The following is a 14,319-nucleotide window of genomic DNA, read 5'->3' on the forward strand; positions in this document are numbered from 1 at the left end:
AGGCTTTGTGTGTGTGTGTGTGTGTGTGTGTGTGTGTGTGTGTGTGTGTGTGTGTGTGTGTGTGTGTGTGTGTGTGTGTGTAGGGACTGGGTAAACAGATTGTGTGTTTAGGGAGTGGGTGGGGGAACAGACTGTGTGTGTGTGTGTGTGTGTGTGTGTGTGTGTGTGTGTGTGTGTGTGTGTGTGTGTGTGTGTGTGTGTGTGTGGTGACATGGGCATGTTGGTGGGGGTGGTTGCGTGCACAGACTCTGGGTTGCTCCCATTGGAGGCTATGCTCAGGCGGGTGATCTGCACGTCTATGCACGCTCAGTCCATGTGCATTCGGCTGCACTATGTGCACTGGGAGGAGCAGCGTTGGAGTGTTGGGAGGGTCGCTGCTCGTCCAGCTCAGGGGATCCTGGCAGTGGCAGTTTTAGGTGCGGGCTAGCAGGGCGGGCACCCGGGTCACTGCGGCCTGAGGCCCCCGCCAGTGCCATCAGCACCCGTCTGCTGCCTGCACCACAGTGCTCCCCACCACTTCCTGCTCCGTCCGGCCGCCCCCCATCCTGGCCACTTCACGCTGCCTGCACCCCATTGCGGGAGTATGACAAATACATAGAGCCGGGGGATCACAGGCGCCAAATGGTGAGTGACGGCTAGCTAGTGCAATTTGTATAATGGGCTACCTGTTGCTATGTGTATAAGGTGCTACCTGGTGCAGTTTGTATAACAGGCTCTACCTGGCGATACATGTATAAAAGGGGCTCCACCTGGCATAACGTCAATAAAAGAAAGGGTCTCTACCTGGCATAACGTGAATAAAAGGGGCTCTACATGGCGTATTGTGTATAAGGGTATCTACCCATAGTCACAACCCTGCTGTTGCTGGTCACACCCTCTGCGACAGTATATTATAGGCCCTTCATAAATTTCAGCTCCAGGCCCATGCGGTCTTTAATCTGGCACTGAGTAAAGGAGTAATTAGCAGAGATTATTTCTCCAGGTCCTACATGCTGAGCAGAAGATAGAGCCCTCCGCGGAACATCAAAGCTGACGCTGACAGCACCCCCCACCACTACTTCTGGAGGATGGGTAGGGGCCCCAGTGCATTGCTGTTAAGACAGCTCTGTTCCTGTAGCAGCTCACCTGGTGGTTGCTACATTTTAACGCATGTATATTTTGTTGATATAGTTATTCCTACATTTCTAATTCAATGAAACCAAGTGTATATGTCACTATGGAGAGTAAGGAAAGCTGCTGCATGTACATACTGGTACCCAGGCCAGCGCCTATAGTACACGGAGCACGCGTCGTGCCCCGCCCCTCGGGTGGGTACTGGTTGTTTTGCAACGCAGGACGGGGCGCGGCCCTGGGCAGGAGGCAGACCCGGCAGCGCCTCCCCCTCGCCGGATCCCGGACACGGTGGCAGCCTGAACCAGAGAACCCCCAGTACCGTACCCCGGAGCCCCGACATCAATTCACCAGCCTCTGCCCGGAATCCTGTCACATCAACCATGGCCTCCAAGTCTCCTGTGTCACCCTTCTCTGCCCTGCCCTGTGCCCCGCTCCTTGTCCCGAGCGGGCTGAGGACCCTGGCAGCCGCTGCACCCGCCGGGGGTGGCAAGCTAACACACCCGGGCAAAGCCATCCTTGCAGGTAGGTGCATTGGGTGAGTCTGGGTCACTTGCTGTTTGCTATGAATGCGTATCCCTGTGCGAGTGGAACTGACACGCGTGTCCCTGTGGGCGATCATGCTGCTGTTCCGTGTCAGCCTTATGTGTGTGTCTGGCAACTTTATCCCGGCATCAGTACAGCTGCGGCTACTTGTCAGTGACCTGAGGAGGGGGCCCCGTGGGATGTGACCGGCTCACCTGCGGGGTGTGGGCATGAGTCAGGCAGGTTACCGGATAAGGATACAGTGTATGACTATTACTACATGACATGATCACACATGTGTGCCTGGCGTACTGGGGCGGCACTGGGAGGGAGGAATGAATGGGGAGAGCCTAGTCTGTGTTGGGCTGACCAGGCGAGGTGCTGTCATTGTGTAACAGCTTGGCAATGCATTATAGAGGGCTGCCCGGGTACTGCTGCCGCTGCCCTCTGACAGTATAATACAATTAGGGAGACCCTGTAGTCAGTCCGTACACTGGTGAGAGTCTGTAGAATACACAATTAATGAATGACTGAAACTTTTACGTGGCATTGGTAGAGTTGATATCACTACACCTTTTTAGGTGTTTCCCCTGCATTCATCATCACAAACTCAGAGTAAATTTACCTTTTCCTTGTTACAGTGACATTTTGTAACAGAGAAAATGTTATTACAAAGCACAAGGTTGGCTATAAAGTGGTTTCCAAGGCTTTTAGTATTTTATTAAACAAATAGTATAAACAAATAGAGAATATGTAACAACTGCGTTAGTTAAAAAAATAAAACAGACAGGTCATCCTTCAGAACTGAGCATCTATGTGGTAAAGGCACTTGTTTGGAAGGTGACTGAGTGAACTGTGGCAACTCTGGCAGTGTTGCAGTCATCGTCCCTGGCAGGGATGTGAGAAACTTACATGGGACACAGTCATAACCTGGGCATTGCACAAATGTTAGAGGACTCCCAATTTCCTCTTGTCTGACAGTAAGCATTTTGGAGAGAGACTTTAGTTTATACCAGTGCGGGAACTGTTTATGGTCTAATAAGATTAAGAGAAAACTTGTGCTATGCGCATTATTTCTGCCCTTACCATGAAATATGGAGGTGGGGACCTGCTTAGTAGATTGGAAATATAAATAAAATGTATAAAACAAAATATTAACCTATAACTATCTGCAGTTTGCAAGAGACCTAAGATCAGAGATCATATTTTCATTCCAGCAGACCAGTGACCAAAATGATGCAGCAAGAGCCACACAGTTCTTTGTATTTATGCCATTACAGTGCTCTAGAGTGGCCCAGTAAATGTATAGACCGTAATACTATTGAGGTCCGCAGTTGTAATTGCAACTAAAGGTGGCGGTTGTGTACAGTTATCCAAGCAACTATTGTCTGATTTTGTTTGGAATAAAGAAAAAAAAAGCGTTTTATTTTTTTTTTAATTAAATTTGGCATGAATTAATCATTTGTATTGATCAGTGGTAAAAATTCCCAAATCTGTTTTGATTCCAAAGGAGCTATTTAATTGTGGGCGATGTGCAGAAGAACCGCAGCGGGACACTCATCACGGCAGCACGATATAGGCACTATGGGGTTGAAGTATCAAGCAATAAAAATAGTGGAGTTGTCGATAGCAACAATCAGTTTCTACCTATTGTTTTATAGAATGTACCTGATACCTCAAAGCTGATTGGTTGCTATTGACAATTTCTCCACTGGTCCATTCTCCATTCTTTTCACTGCTTGATATGAGGGTCTCAGTGGAATAGCTACACATACCACAAGTGGTGTGGGCTCCTTTTCAACTAGATATGTCTTGATATATAATAGCAGGGATTTGTATTTTGCTGCAGGTGAGAAATAGGCGCATGCCAGTATGTTAGACATTAGTGGAGTAGACGCTAGATGGCAGAAGCTACGTGATGGCAGCAACAATTCCAAATCCATGTAGATGTGGCATGTGCCTCTTTTCCTCTGAGCCCCTTATATCATCCCCTATATACTGTATGCTAGAGCACAATGGGCAGTATACAGCTGCCTGTACATAGAAACAAACACCCTTATTGTAATCCATCATATGGGACAGGCTCTACTTGCTAGACATCTGACTGTTTTATTACATGCATGCTTCATAAGGGGTGTAACCAGTATATCTAGGTACAGATTGTATATGACAGACACCATGTGATGTACTAATTATTTCTCTGATGAATCTGTCCTGTGCAAAACCAATCAGCCCCAGCTATCACTGTGTGTGTGAAGTCTATTATGTACAACCAATTCCTTTTTAAACAAGTGCAGTACATGAATATGGAAGCTGATTTACTTACCTCCTATGAGTCATTTTAACAATTCTGGCTTGGTTTAAATTTATCGTGATTGCTGCAAACTGTGGTACCATAGTTCTTATAAGGGTGCATATGTTTATGAATATGACCATTAATTGAAACAAGAGCTGTCCTGGGGTGTTGTATATTCATCATTTGGACACTGCTGAAATGTTTACATAATAGAATAGTCCATGGTGGTCCATCGGTCACTTACCTGCGCACGATTGTAGCGGCATCTTCCGCGTCCCGCTGGTCACGTGTAGAGCAATTCTGGCGCAGGCATCTGACAGAGCAGTATTTTGAAGAGAATTTTTCTTCTAATCTCTACCTTTAACCCTCCCTTAAGTACCTAACACTAACCCCACTTCCCCCCTTAACCTAATCTTAACCTCCCTCTAGTCCCTAACCATGACCCTGCTCCTTACATCCCACAGCCTAACACTAATGTTGACATTCTGAGAATGTCGTGATTTCACATGTCAACGTTTCATATGTTTAAATTGTGATGTCGACATTTTGAACAGTACCATTGTGAATGTCGACCTAATGACTTCATCCCCTGTCCTGGACCATAACAAAAAAGGAAGCCTGCAGCACAAATTCTGTTTTATTGTTAATACTTCTGTGCTGTCTGGTTGATGATGTGAAGGGAAAGTGTATGGTTTGATGAATCAAGGTGACTGCTTATTGTGTGCTCAAAATGTTTATCATAATTGAGATGCTAAGCCAGGGTGTTTCTTGCTTAATGCCCAGCTAGCAGCGCAGTGTGTCTTATTCTGCACCTAAATACTACGTTACTTGTGTGCCTATAGATTGGTTCGGTATGAATGGTCGACCATGTTAAGGTCGACACTCATTAGGTCGACCACTATTGGTCGACATTGACGTGGTCAACATGGAGTAATGGTCGACACATGAAAATGGTTGAAACAGTGAAAGGTCGACATGAGTTTTTTTAACTTTTTTGGCTGTCGTTTTCTGCGTAAAGTGACGAGGAACCCCAAGGTTACCATTTCCAATCGTAGTCCACGTGGATCGTAAAGTATGAAAAAGTTCCAAAAAAAAGGAAAAAATTTGAAAAACTCATGTCGACCTTTTCCTGTGTCGACCATTTGTCCATGTCGACCATGTCAATGTCGACATATAGTGGTCAACCTAATGAGTGTTGACCTTAACATTGTCGACCATCTGAACGGATACCCTATAGATTGTAATGGATGGTCAGATAGGGAGGAATTTACTGGGGTGCTCTCTGTGTTTGCATATCCATATGAGGTGGTGGTGATCAGTGGCCACCATTAGCATGCATATTGCGCAGTCTTATAAAAATTTTTTTATGGAAACAACATAATAGGTGTGCAGAAAAAAGGTGATTCAATAGTATTCATTCCAGTACCCTGCACCTGTCACAACCCGTGCAGTTCCTCTTTCTTGTCGCTCTCTGCACTGGTGCTTTTAGCACATACTGGTCTGTATATAAGTGCTGAGATACATACCAGAGTATGCTAGAAGCACCAGAGCACAGTGTGACACACCAGGCAGGAAAGAGGATCTGCACGGGTTGTGACAGGTGCATGGAGCTAGAATGAACGTTAATTAAAACCAGTAAAATGTACAAATATACACTTGCCCTGATATAATTTTTTTTAAACTTATTTAACTACCAGCGCTCTTACCAAGTAACATAACTGTAGGAGTCACATGCTAGGTATTACTGCTGTTTGGGTGAACTCCAACACTTAGCTTACCAATATTTAACAACTTTAACAACAGCGCTGTGTATTTTATTTTAATTGGTTAACAATTAAGACATTCAGTTTCTACAAGAGTATTTTATATTTAAAGTTTGATGTCCAAAAGTTATTGTAGCCAAGTTTCTAATTGACCATTCCTTTACTGTTGTCCTGTCTTATCAGACTTCTGTCCTAGAAATAGTTGTGCAAAGTGTGTGCACAGAATGCTGGTATGGTATTGTTTGGGCAAAAAAGTGCTACACTCCACATTTTCACCTTCATTGGGGCTGATTCTGAGTTGGGGGCAAAGCAAAAAAAGCCAAACCTTGGCGTATCTATGAACTGCACCCACGTTTAATTAGTTACCTTTCCATAGTCTGGCGTCGGACCTGTTTCCGTGGCAAAGATCTCTGGCAAAATGGACACAGCACATGTGTGGTAGTGACTAGTTACCAGAACATGAGGGTTACCATGTTTCCGGGGACCTGCATGTGGAGTCTGCACATGGGACCCCTCCTCTGTTTATCCACCCCTGCTGCAAATACATTCTTTTTCTTTTTTTTTCTTTTCTTGCATGCAGGGTAAGTACTAGCTGCTATTGCATGTAGGGGGTCATTCAGAGTTGTTCGCTCGCTACCTTTTTTTAGCAGCCGTGCAAACGCTATGCCGCCTCCCACTGGGAGTGTATTTTAGCTTAGCAGAAGTGCGAACAAAAGGATCGCAGAGCGGCTACAAAATAATTTTGTGCAGTTTCAGAGTAGCTTCAGACCTACTCAGCGATTGCGATCACTTCAGACTATTCAGTTCCTGTTTTGACGTCACGAAAACGCCCTGCGTTCGCCCAGCCACGCCTGCAATTTTCCTGGCACGCCTGTAATTTTCCGAACACTCCTTGAAAACGGTCAGTTGACACCCAGAAACGCCCTCTTCCTGTCAATCACTCTGTGGCCAGCAGTGCGACTGAAAAGCTTCGCCAGACCTTGTGTGAAACTACATAGTTCGTTGTAATAGTACGATATGCGTGCGCATTGTGCCGCATACACATGCGCAGAAGTGCAGATTTTTTGCCTAATCGCTGCGCAGCGAACGAAAGCAGCTAGCGATCAACTCGGAATGACCCCCGTAGTCCACACATGCTGCAAAGCTTTATTTTAACCCTGCAATTTAGATTTAAGTTTAGACACGCCCCTCTCATTTCTACTAATTTTACCTCTCCCTCACCTGCAATGCATCATGATTTACCAAGGTGCAAGTTATACCTCTTTCACACATGCATGAAAATCTCATGTTTTTGCACATGAACACGCATCAACCCGGGATTTCTGTCTGTGTGAATGCAAATGATAAAGTCCTGAGTCCATTACCCTGCTCTCAACCAGGGTCACAGAGCTGAGATCCAGGATTTGCCGACTTGCTAGGCAGTGGCAAACGCAGGATTTCTAGACGGGGGTTTCCAACTGCTTGATGTTAGAGTGCATGTGGTCAGTCCATGAAGAGGGCATAATTAGCATGAAGCAGCTATAACATGCATCATACAAAGTTCAGTGTACTGTATGTCATAATTCTGACATATATAGGGCCAGCAATCACAGTAAGCCATTACATGTGGTAGTAGGGATATCCTGCCTGAGCTGAATGCTTTATATCAGATGTGGGCACCAATCCAGAGGATTGGAGCAAGTCTGGGGGAACGGCAGAAGAACCCAGAAACTGCCTTGGCCATATATGTACACATTACATTATTAATAATTAACCCTATTGATGTTCTATATCAGAACATCCCTAACAGTGCATGTTTTACAGATCTCCTAGTTGGTGCACATGTGTATTAATTACTGGCCGACACATTTTAAAAGATCCACCAGTGTTGCTAATTATTTTATTTGTAATACTGAGGAGATATTTAAAACATGTAGTAAAATTGTATTATATACAATTGCTATAGTGGTCATGGTGTGGGCTGGCGAGGGTGGTTTCCAGGCAACCGGAACCCCCCCTGCGTATGCCTATGCTAGACCCGGCTAATTCCCGGGTCACATGTCTGAAAGCGGCATTACTTGCTTCTTCATTTTGTGCTTTGCTCCCAACTCAGAATCGGGCCCATTCGGTCTCCTGCTGTTTCTATATAATGTCCATTGTGTCTCCAGTTAAAGCATATACCTTTATAGTGAGAGGATATGCAAAAAACATATCCCCAGCACTTTAGCTTTGTCATCAACATAATACATGGTAGTGGACAATGGGGTCATTCCGACCCGATTGCACGCTGCAGTTCGCAGTGTTCGGGTCGGAACTGCGCATGCCAGACGGCCAAAGGCCGTCGTTACCTAGCGATCGCCTCTGCCTGATTGACAGGCAGGGGCGGTCGCTGGGCGGGAGGGGGCCGCACGGCGGCATTTGGCCGCCATTATCGGGGCATGGTCCGGCCAACGGGCCACAGCAGCTGCTGTGACGATGCTTTTGCACTTGTGCAGGGGGGGCCGGACTGACATGTGGGGCGGACTAACCCTGTGCTCGGCGTCCCCCCGCATGTCTGGGAAGATGATCCTAGCTGTGCTAAATTTAGCAGAGCTACGATCAACTCGGAATGACCCCCAATGTTTGCAGGAAAAGCGTCATTATTTAGACCTTATTATACGGATGCTTCACAGGCATAGAAGCATATAGCAATGCAGCATGTGTTTAATATGTCTTCTTTGACCTTGTGGTGTACAACTATATAGTATGCAGAACAGCTTGCTTGGCACTGTAAAAAACTACAGTATTTCTTGAATTGTGTCAAGGTCTAACCTTCCTTGTAAACTAACACATTTCACAACTGGCTTCTCTCTTGTGCTGCTAATGTGCTGATTAGTTACTGCCAGCCCATTTGATGTCTTCAGTTGTACTTTCACCTTTGTCCTCCAGTTTGGAAAAGCAGCAAAACAAGTACATCTAGTGTGACAGCAGGGCACCAAGCAATTTAGAGCAAAAGGAACATAATTGATCACTTGTGTGGGACGAGTCAGCAACTCAAAGGGCTATGTAGATATATATATTTCTCTGACGTCCTAGTGGATGCTGGGGACTCCGTAAGGACCATGGGGAATAGACGGGCTCCGCAGGAGACTGGGCACTCTAAAAGAAAGATTAGGTACTATCTCGTGTGCACTGGCTCCTCCCTCTATGCCCCTCCTCCAGACCTCAGTTAGAATCTGTGCCCAGCCAGAGCTGGATGCACCTAGTGGGCTCTCCTGAGCCTGCTAGTAAAGAAAGTAATGTTATGTTTTTTATTTTCAGTGAGATCTGCTGGCAACAGACTCACTGCTACGTGGGACCGAGGGGAGAGAAGCAAACGTACCTGTTCACAGCTAGGTTGCGCTTCTTAGGCTACTGGACACCATTAGCTCCAGAGGGTTCGAACACAGGCAAAGGTCCTCGATCGTCCGTTCCCGGAGCCGCGCCGCCGTCCCCCTCGCAGAGCCAGAATATCAGAAGTTGGTGATGAAATCGGCGGCTGAAGACTCCTGTCTTCATTAAGGTAGCGCACAGCACCGCAGCTGTGCGCCATTGCTCCCACTGCACACCACACACTCCGGTCACTGTAGGGTGCAGGGCGCTGGGGGGGGGGGGGGGGGGGGGCGCTCTGGGCAGCAATAAGAATACCTTTGGCATAAAAAAGACACATAATACAGTCTGTGACTGTATATGTGTAAAACCCCCGCCATTTTTTAGTCAGAAACAGCGGGACAGAAGCCCGCCGCTGAGGGGGCGGGGCCTTCTTCCTCAGCACACCAGCGCCATTTCTCTTCACAGCTCCGCTGGAAGGACGCTCCCCAGGCTCTCCCCTGCAGTCTCCTGGCACTAAGAGGGTAAAAAGAGAGGGGGGGCACATACATAAAGACAAAAGGTGTATTGATACAGCAGCTATTGGGAAAAATTCACTTCTGGTAGTGTGTATCCCTGTGTATATAGCGCTGTGGTGTGTGCTGGCATACTCTTTCTCTGTCTCCCCATAGACCTTGTGGGGTCCTGTCCTCAGTCAGAGCATTCCCTGTGTGTGTGCTGTGTGTCGGTACGGCTGTGTCGACATGTTTGATGAGGAGGGTTACGTGGAGGCGGAGCAAGTGCAGATAAATGTGGTGTCGCCCCCGTCGGTGCCGACACCTGATTGGATGGATATGTGGAAGGTCTTAAATGACAATGTAAACTCATTACATAAGAGATTTGATTATGTTGCTGCCGGGGGACAGCCGGGCTCTCAACCCGGGCCTGCCCAGGCGCCTCAGAGGCCGTCAGCGTCTCAAAAACGCCCACTATCTCAGTTGGTTGACACAGATGTCGACACGGAGTCCGACTCCAGCGTCGACGAGGATGAGGCACTATTACAGCCCAAAATGACTAAGGCCATCCGATACATGATTATTGCAATGAAAAATGTATTACACATTTCAGAGGCTGACCCTGTCCCTGACAAGAGGGTAAATATGTTTGGGGAGAAAAAGTAGCCAGTGACTTTTCCCCCGTCACATGAATTAAATGAGTTATGTGAAGAAGCGTGGTCTTCCCCTGATAAGAAAGTGGTGATTCCCAAGAGAATACTAATGGCGTACCCTTTCCCGCCAACGGATAGGTTACGCTGGGAATCCTCCCCTAGGGTTGACAAGGCCCTGACGCGCTTCTCTAAAAGAGTGGCCCTGCCGTCTCAGGATACGGCCGCCCTAAAGGAACCTGCGGATAGGAAGCAGGAAGGTATCTTGAAGTCTGTGTATACACACTCTGGTACTCTACTGAGACCGGCTATTGCTTCAGCTTGGATGTGCAGTGCTGTTGCAGCATGGACAGATACTCTGTCAGAGGGGTTGGATACCCTGGACAGGGATACCGTATTGCTAACACTTAGCCATATTAAAGACGTCGTCTTATATATGCGGGATGCCCAGAGGGACATTTACCTGCTGGGCTCTCGAATAAATGCAATGTCCATTTCTGCCAGGAGGGTCTTATGGACTCGGCAATGGACAGGGGATGCCGACTCTAAAAAACACATGGAAGTTTTGCCTTATAAGGGTGAGGAATTGTTTGGGGACGGTCTCTCGGACCTCGTATCCACAGCGACAGCTGGAAAGTCGACTTTCTTGCCACAGGTTTCCTCACAGCCTAAGAAAGCACCGTATTACCAAATGCAGTTCTTTCGTTCTCAAAAAAGCAAGAGAGTCAGAGGTGCATCCTTTCTTGCCAGAGGCAGGGGTAGAGGAAAGAAGCTGCACCATGCAGCCAGTTCTCGGGAACAAAAGTACTCCCCTGCTTCCACTAAGTCCACCGCATGACGCTGGGGCTCCACAGGCGGAGCCAGGAGCGGTGGGGGCGCGTCTCCAAAATTTCTGCAACCAGTGGGTTCGCTCACAAATGGATCCTTGGGCTATACAAATTGTATCTCAGGGATACAAGCTGGAATTCGAAGTGACGCCCCCTCACCGTTACCTAAAATCCGCCTTGCCAGCTTCTCCCACGGGGAGGGAGATAGTCCTGACGGCTATTCACAAGCTGTACCTCCAGCAAGTGATAATAATGGTACCCCCTCTTCAGCAGGGAAGGGGTTACTATTCCACACTGTTTGTGGTACCGAAACCGGACAGTTCGGTAAGACCCATTCTAAATTTAAAATCCTTGAACATTTACATGAAAAAGTTCAGGTTCAAAATGGAATCGCTCAGAGCGGTCATTGCTAGCCTGGAAGAGGGGGATTTTATGGTATCTCTGGACATCAAGGATGCGTACTTGCATGTCCCCATTTATCCGCCTCACCAGGAGTACCTCAGGTTTGTGGTACAGGACTGTCATTACCAATTCCAGACGTTGCCGTTTGGTCTATCCACGGCACCGAGAGTCTTTACCAAGGTAATGGCGGAGATGATGGTACTTCTCCGGAAGCAAGGAGTTACAGTTATCCCGTACTTGGACGATCTCCTCATAAAAGCGAGGTCCAGAGAGCAGTTGTTGGTCAGCGTAGCGCACTCTCAGGAAGTGTTGCTACGGCACGGCTGGATTCTGAATATTCCAAAGTCGCAGCTGATTCCTACGACGCGTCTGCCCTTCCTGGGCATGATTCTGGACACAGAACAGAAGAAGGTATTTCTCCCGGAGGAGAAGGCTCAGGAGTTAGTGACCATGGTCAGGGATCTCTTGAAACCAAAGCAGGTGTCGGTGCATCACTGCACGCGAGTCCTGGGAAAGATGGTAGCGTCATACGAAGCCATTCCTTTCGGCAGGTTCCATGCCAGGATCTTTCAGTGGGATCTGTTGGACAAGTGGTCCGGATCGCATCTTCAGATGCATCGGCTGATCGCCCTGTCCCCGAGGGCCAGGGTGTCTCTTCTGTGGTGGCTGCAGAGTGCTCATCTTCTCGAGGGCCGCAGGTTCGGCATACAGGACTGGGTCCTGGTGACCACGGATGCAAGCCTCCGCGGATGGGGGGCAGTCACTCAGGGAAGAAACTTCCAGGGGCTGTGGTCAAGTCAGGAGACTCGTCTGCACATAAACATACTGGAATTAAGGGCCATATACAACGCCCTGAGTCAAGCGGAGCCCCTGCTTCGAGACCAACCAGTGCTGATTCAGTCAGACAACATCACGGCAGTCGCCCATGTAAACCGACAGGGCGGCACAAGAAGCAGGGTGGCGATGGCGGAAGCCACAAGGATTCTTCGTTGGGCGGAGAATCACGTACAAGCACTGTCAGCAGTGTTCATTCCGGGAGTGGACAACTGGGAAGCAGACTTCCTCAGCAGGCACGACCTCCACCCGGGAGAGTGGGGACTTCATCAAGAAGTCTTCGAGCAGATTGCAAATCGGTGGGAACGGCCACAGGTGGACATGATGGCGTCCCGCCTAAACAAAAAGCTAAAAAAAATATTGCGCCAGGTCAAGGGACCCTCAGGCGATAGCTGTGGACGCACTGGTAACTCCGTGGGTGTTCCAGTCGGTATATGTGTTTCCTCCTCTTCCTCTCATACACAAGGTACTGAGAATAGTAAGAAAAAGAGGAGTGAGAACAATACTCATTGTTCCGGATTGGCCAAGAAGGACTTGGTACCCAGAACTTCAAGAGATGGTCACAGAGGACCCATGGCCTCTGCCTCTCAGACAGGACCTGTTGCAGCAGGGGCCCTGTCTGTTCCAAGACTTACCACGGCTGCGTTTGACGGCATGGCGGTTGAACGCCGGATCCTAGCGGAAAAGGGTATACCGGATTAAGTAATTCCTACGCTGATAAGAGCTAGGAAGGATGTGACAGCTAAGCATTATCACCGCATATGGCGGAAATATGTTGCTTGGTGTGAGGCCAGGAAGGCCCCTACAGAGGACTTCCAGTTGGGTCGTTTTCTGCATTTCCTACAGTCAGGTGTGACTATGGGCCTCTAATTAGGGTCCATAAAGGTTCAGATCTCGGCCCTATCCATTTTCTTTCAAAAAGAACTGGCTTCACTGCCTGAGGTTCAGACGTTTGTAAAGGGAGTGCTGCATATTCAGCCTCCTTTTGTGCCACCAGTGGCACCTTGGGATCTTAACGTTGTGTCTGATTTCCTGAAATCCCACTGGTTTGAGCCACTTAAGACCGTGGAGCTAAAATATCTCACGTGGAAAGTGGTCATGCTATTGGCCTTAGCTTCGGCTAGGCGTGTGTCAGAATTAGCGGCTTTGTCATGTAAAAGCCCCTATCTGATCTTCCATATGGACAGGGCAGAATTGAGGACTCGTCCCCAATTTCTCCCTAAGGTGGTATCATCGTTTCATTTGAACCAACCTATTGTGGTGCCTGCGGCTACTAGGGACTTGGAGGATTCCAAGTTGCTGGACGTAGTCCGGGCTTTGAAAATTTATGTTTCCAGAACGGCGGGAGTCAGAAAGTCTGACTCGCTGTTTATTCTGTATGCAGCCAACAAGGTTGGCGCTCCTGCTTCGAAGCAGACTATTGCTCGCTGGATCTGTAGCACGATTCAGCTGGCTCACTCTGCGGCTGGATTGGCGCATCCAAAATCAGTAAAAGCCCATTCCACAAGGAAGGTGGGCTCTTCTTGGGCGGCTGCCCGAGGAGTCTCGGCTTTACAGCTTTGCCGAGCTGCTACTTGGTCGGGTTCAAACACATTTGCTAAGTTCTACAAGTTTGATACCCTGGCTGAGGAGGACCTTGAGTTTGCTCATTCGGTGCTGCAGAGTCGTCCGCACTCTCCCGCCCGTTTGGGAGCTTTGGTATAATCCCCATGGTCCTTACGGAGTCCCCAGCATCCACTAGGACGTCAGAGAAAATAAGAATTTACTCACCGGTAATTCTATTTCTCGTAGTCCGTAGTGGATGCTGGGCGCCCGTCCCAAGTGCGGACTTCTTCTGCAATACGTGTATATAGTTATTGCTTACTAAAGGGTTATTGTTATGAGCCATCCGTTGATTGAGGCTCAGTTGTTGTTCATACTGTTAACTGGGTATGGTTATCACAAGTTATACGGTGTGATTGGTGTGGCTGGTATGAGTCTTACCCTGGATTCCAAATCCTTTCCTTGTAGTGTCAGCTCTTCCGTGCACAGTTTCCCTACCTGAGGTCTGGAGGAGGGGCATAGAGGGAGGAGCCAGTGCACACCAGATAG

At 48.0% G+C, this 14,319-nt stretch overlaps 1 protein-coding gene across 1 annotated transcript in view; it reads left to right on the forward strand.

The window, feature by feature from the left end:
* The first annotated feature begins 1,299 nt into the window (after window positions 1-1,299).
* SLC25A1 (solute carrier family 25 member 1) overlaps window positions 1,300-14,319 on the forward strand; it is a 79,855-nt gene continuing 66,835 nt past the window's right edge. The window contains exon 1 of the mRNA XM_063964798.1: window positions 1,300-1,635. Coding sequence (XP_063820868.1) covers window positions 1,494-1,635 — 142 coding nt within the window. The 5' untranslated portion in view covers window positions 1,300-1,493. The remainder of the gene's footprint in view (window positions 1,636-14,319) is intronic.

This window comes from Pseudophryne corroboree, chromosome 1 (assembly GCF_028390025.1).
Source record: "Pseudophryne corroboree isolate aPseCor3 chromosome 1, aPseCor3.hap2, whole genome shotgun sequence".
NCBI lineage: Eukaryota > Metazoa > Chordata > Amphibia > Anura > Myobatrachidae > Pseudophryne > Pseudophryne corroboree.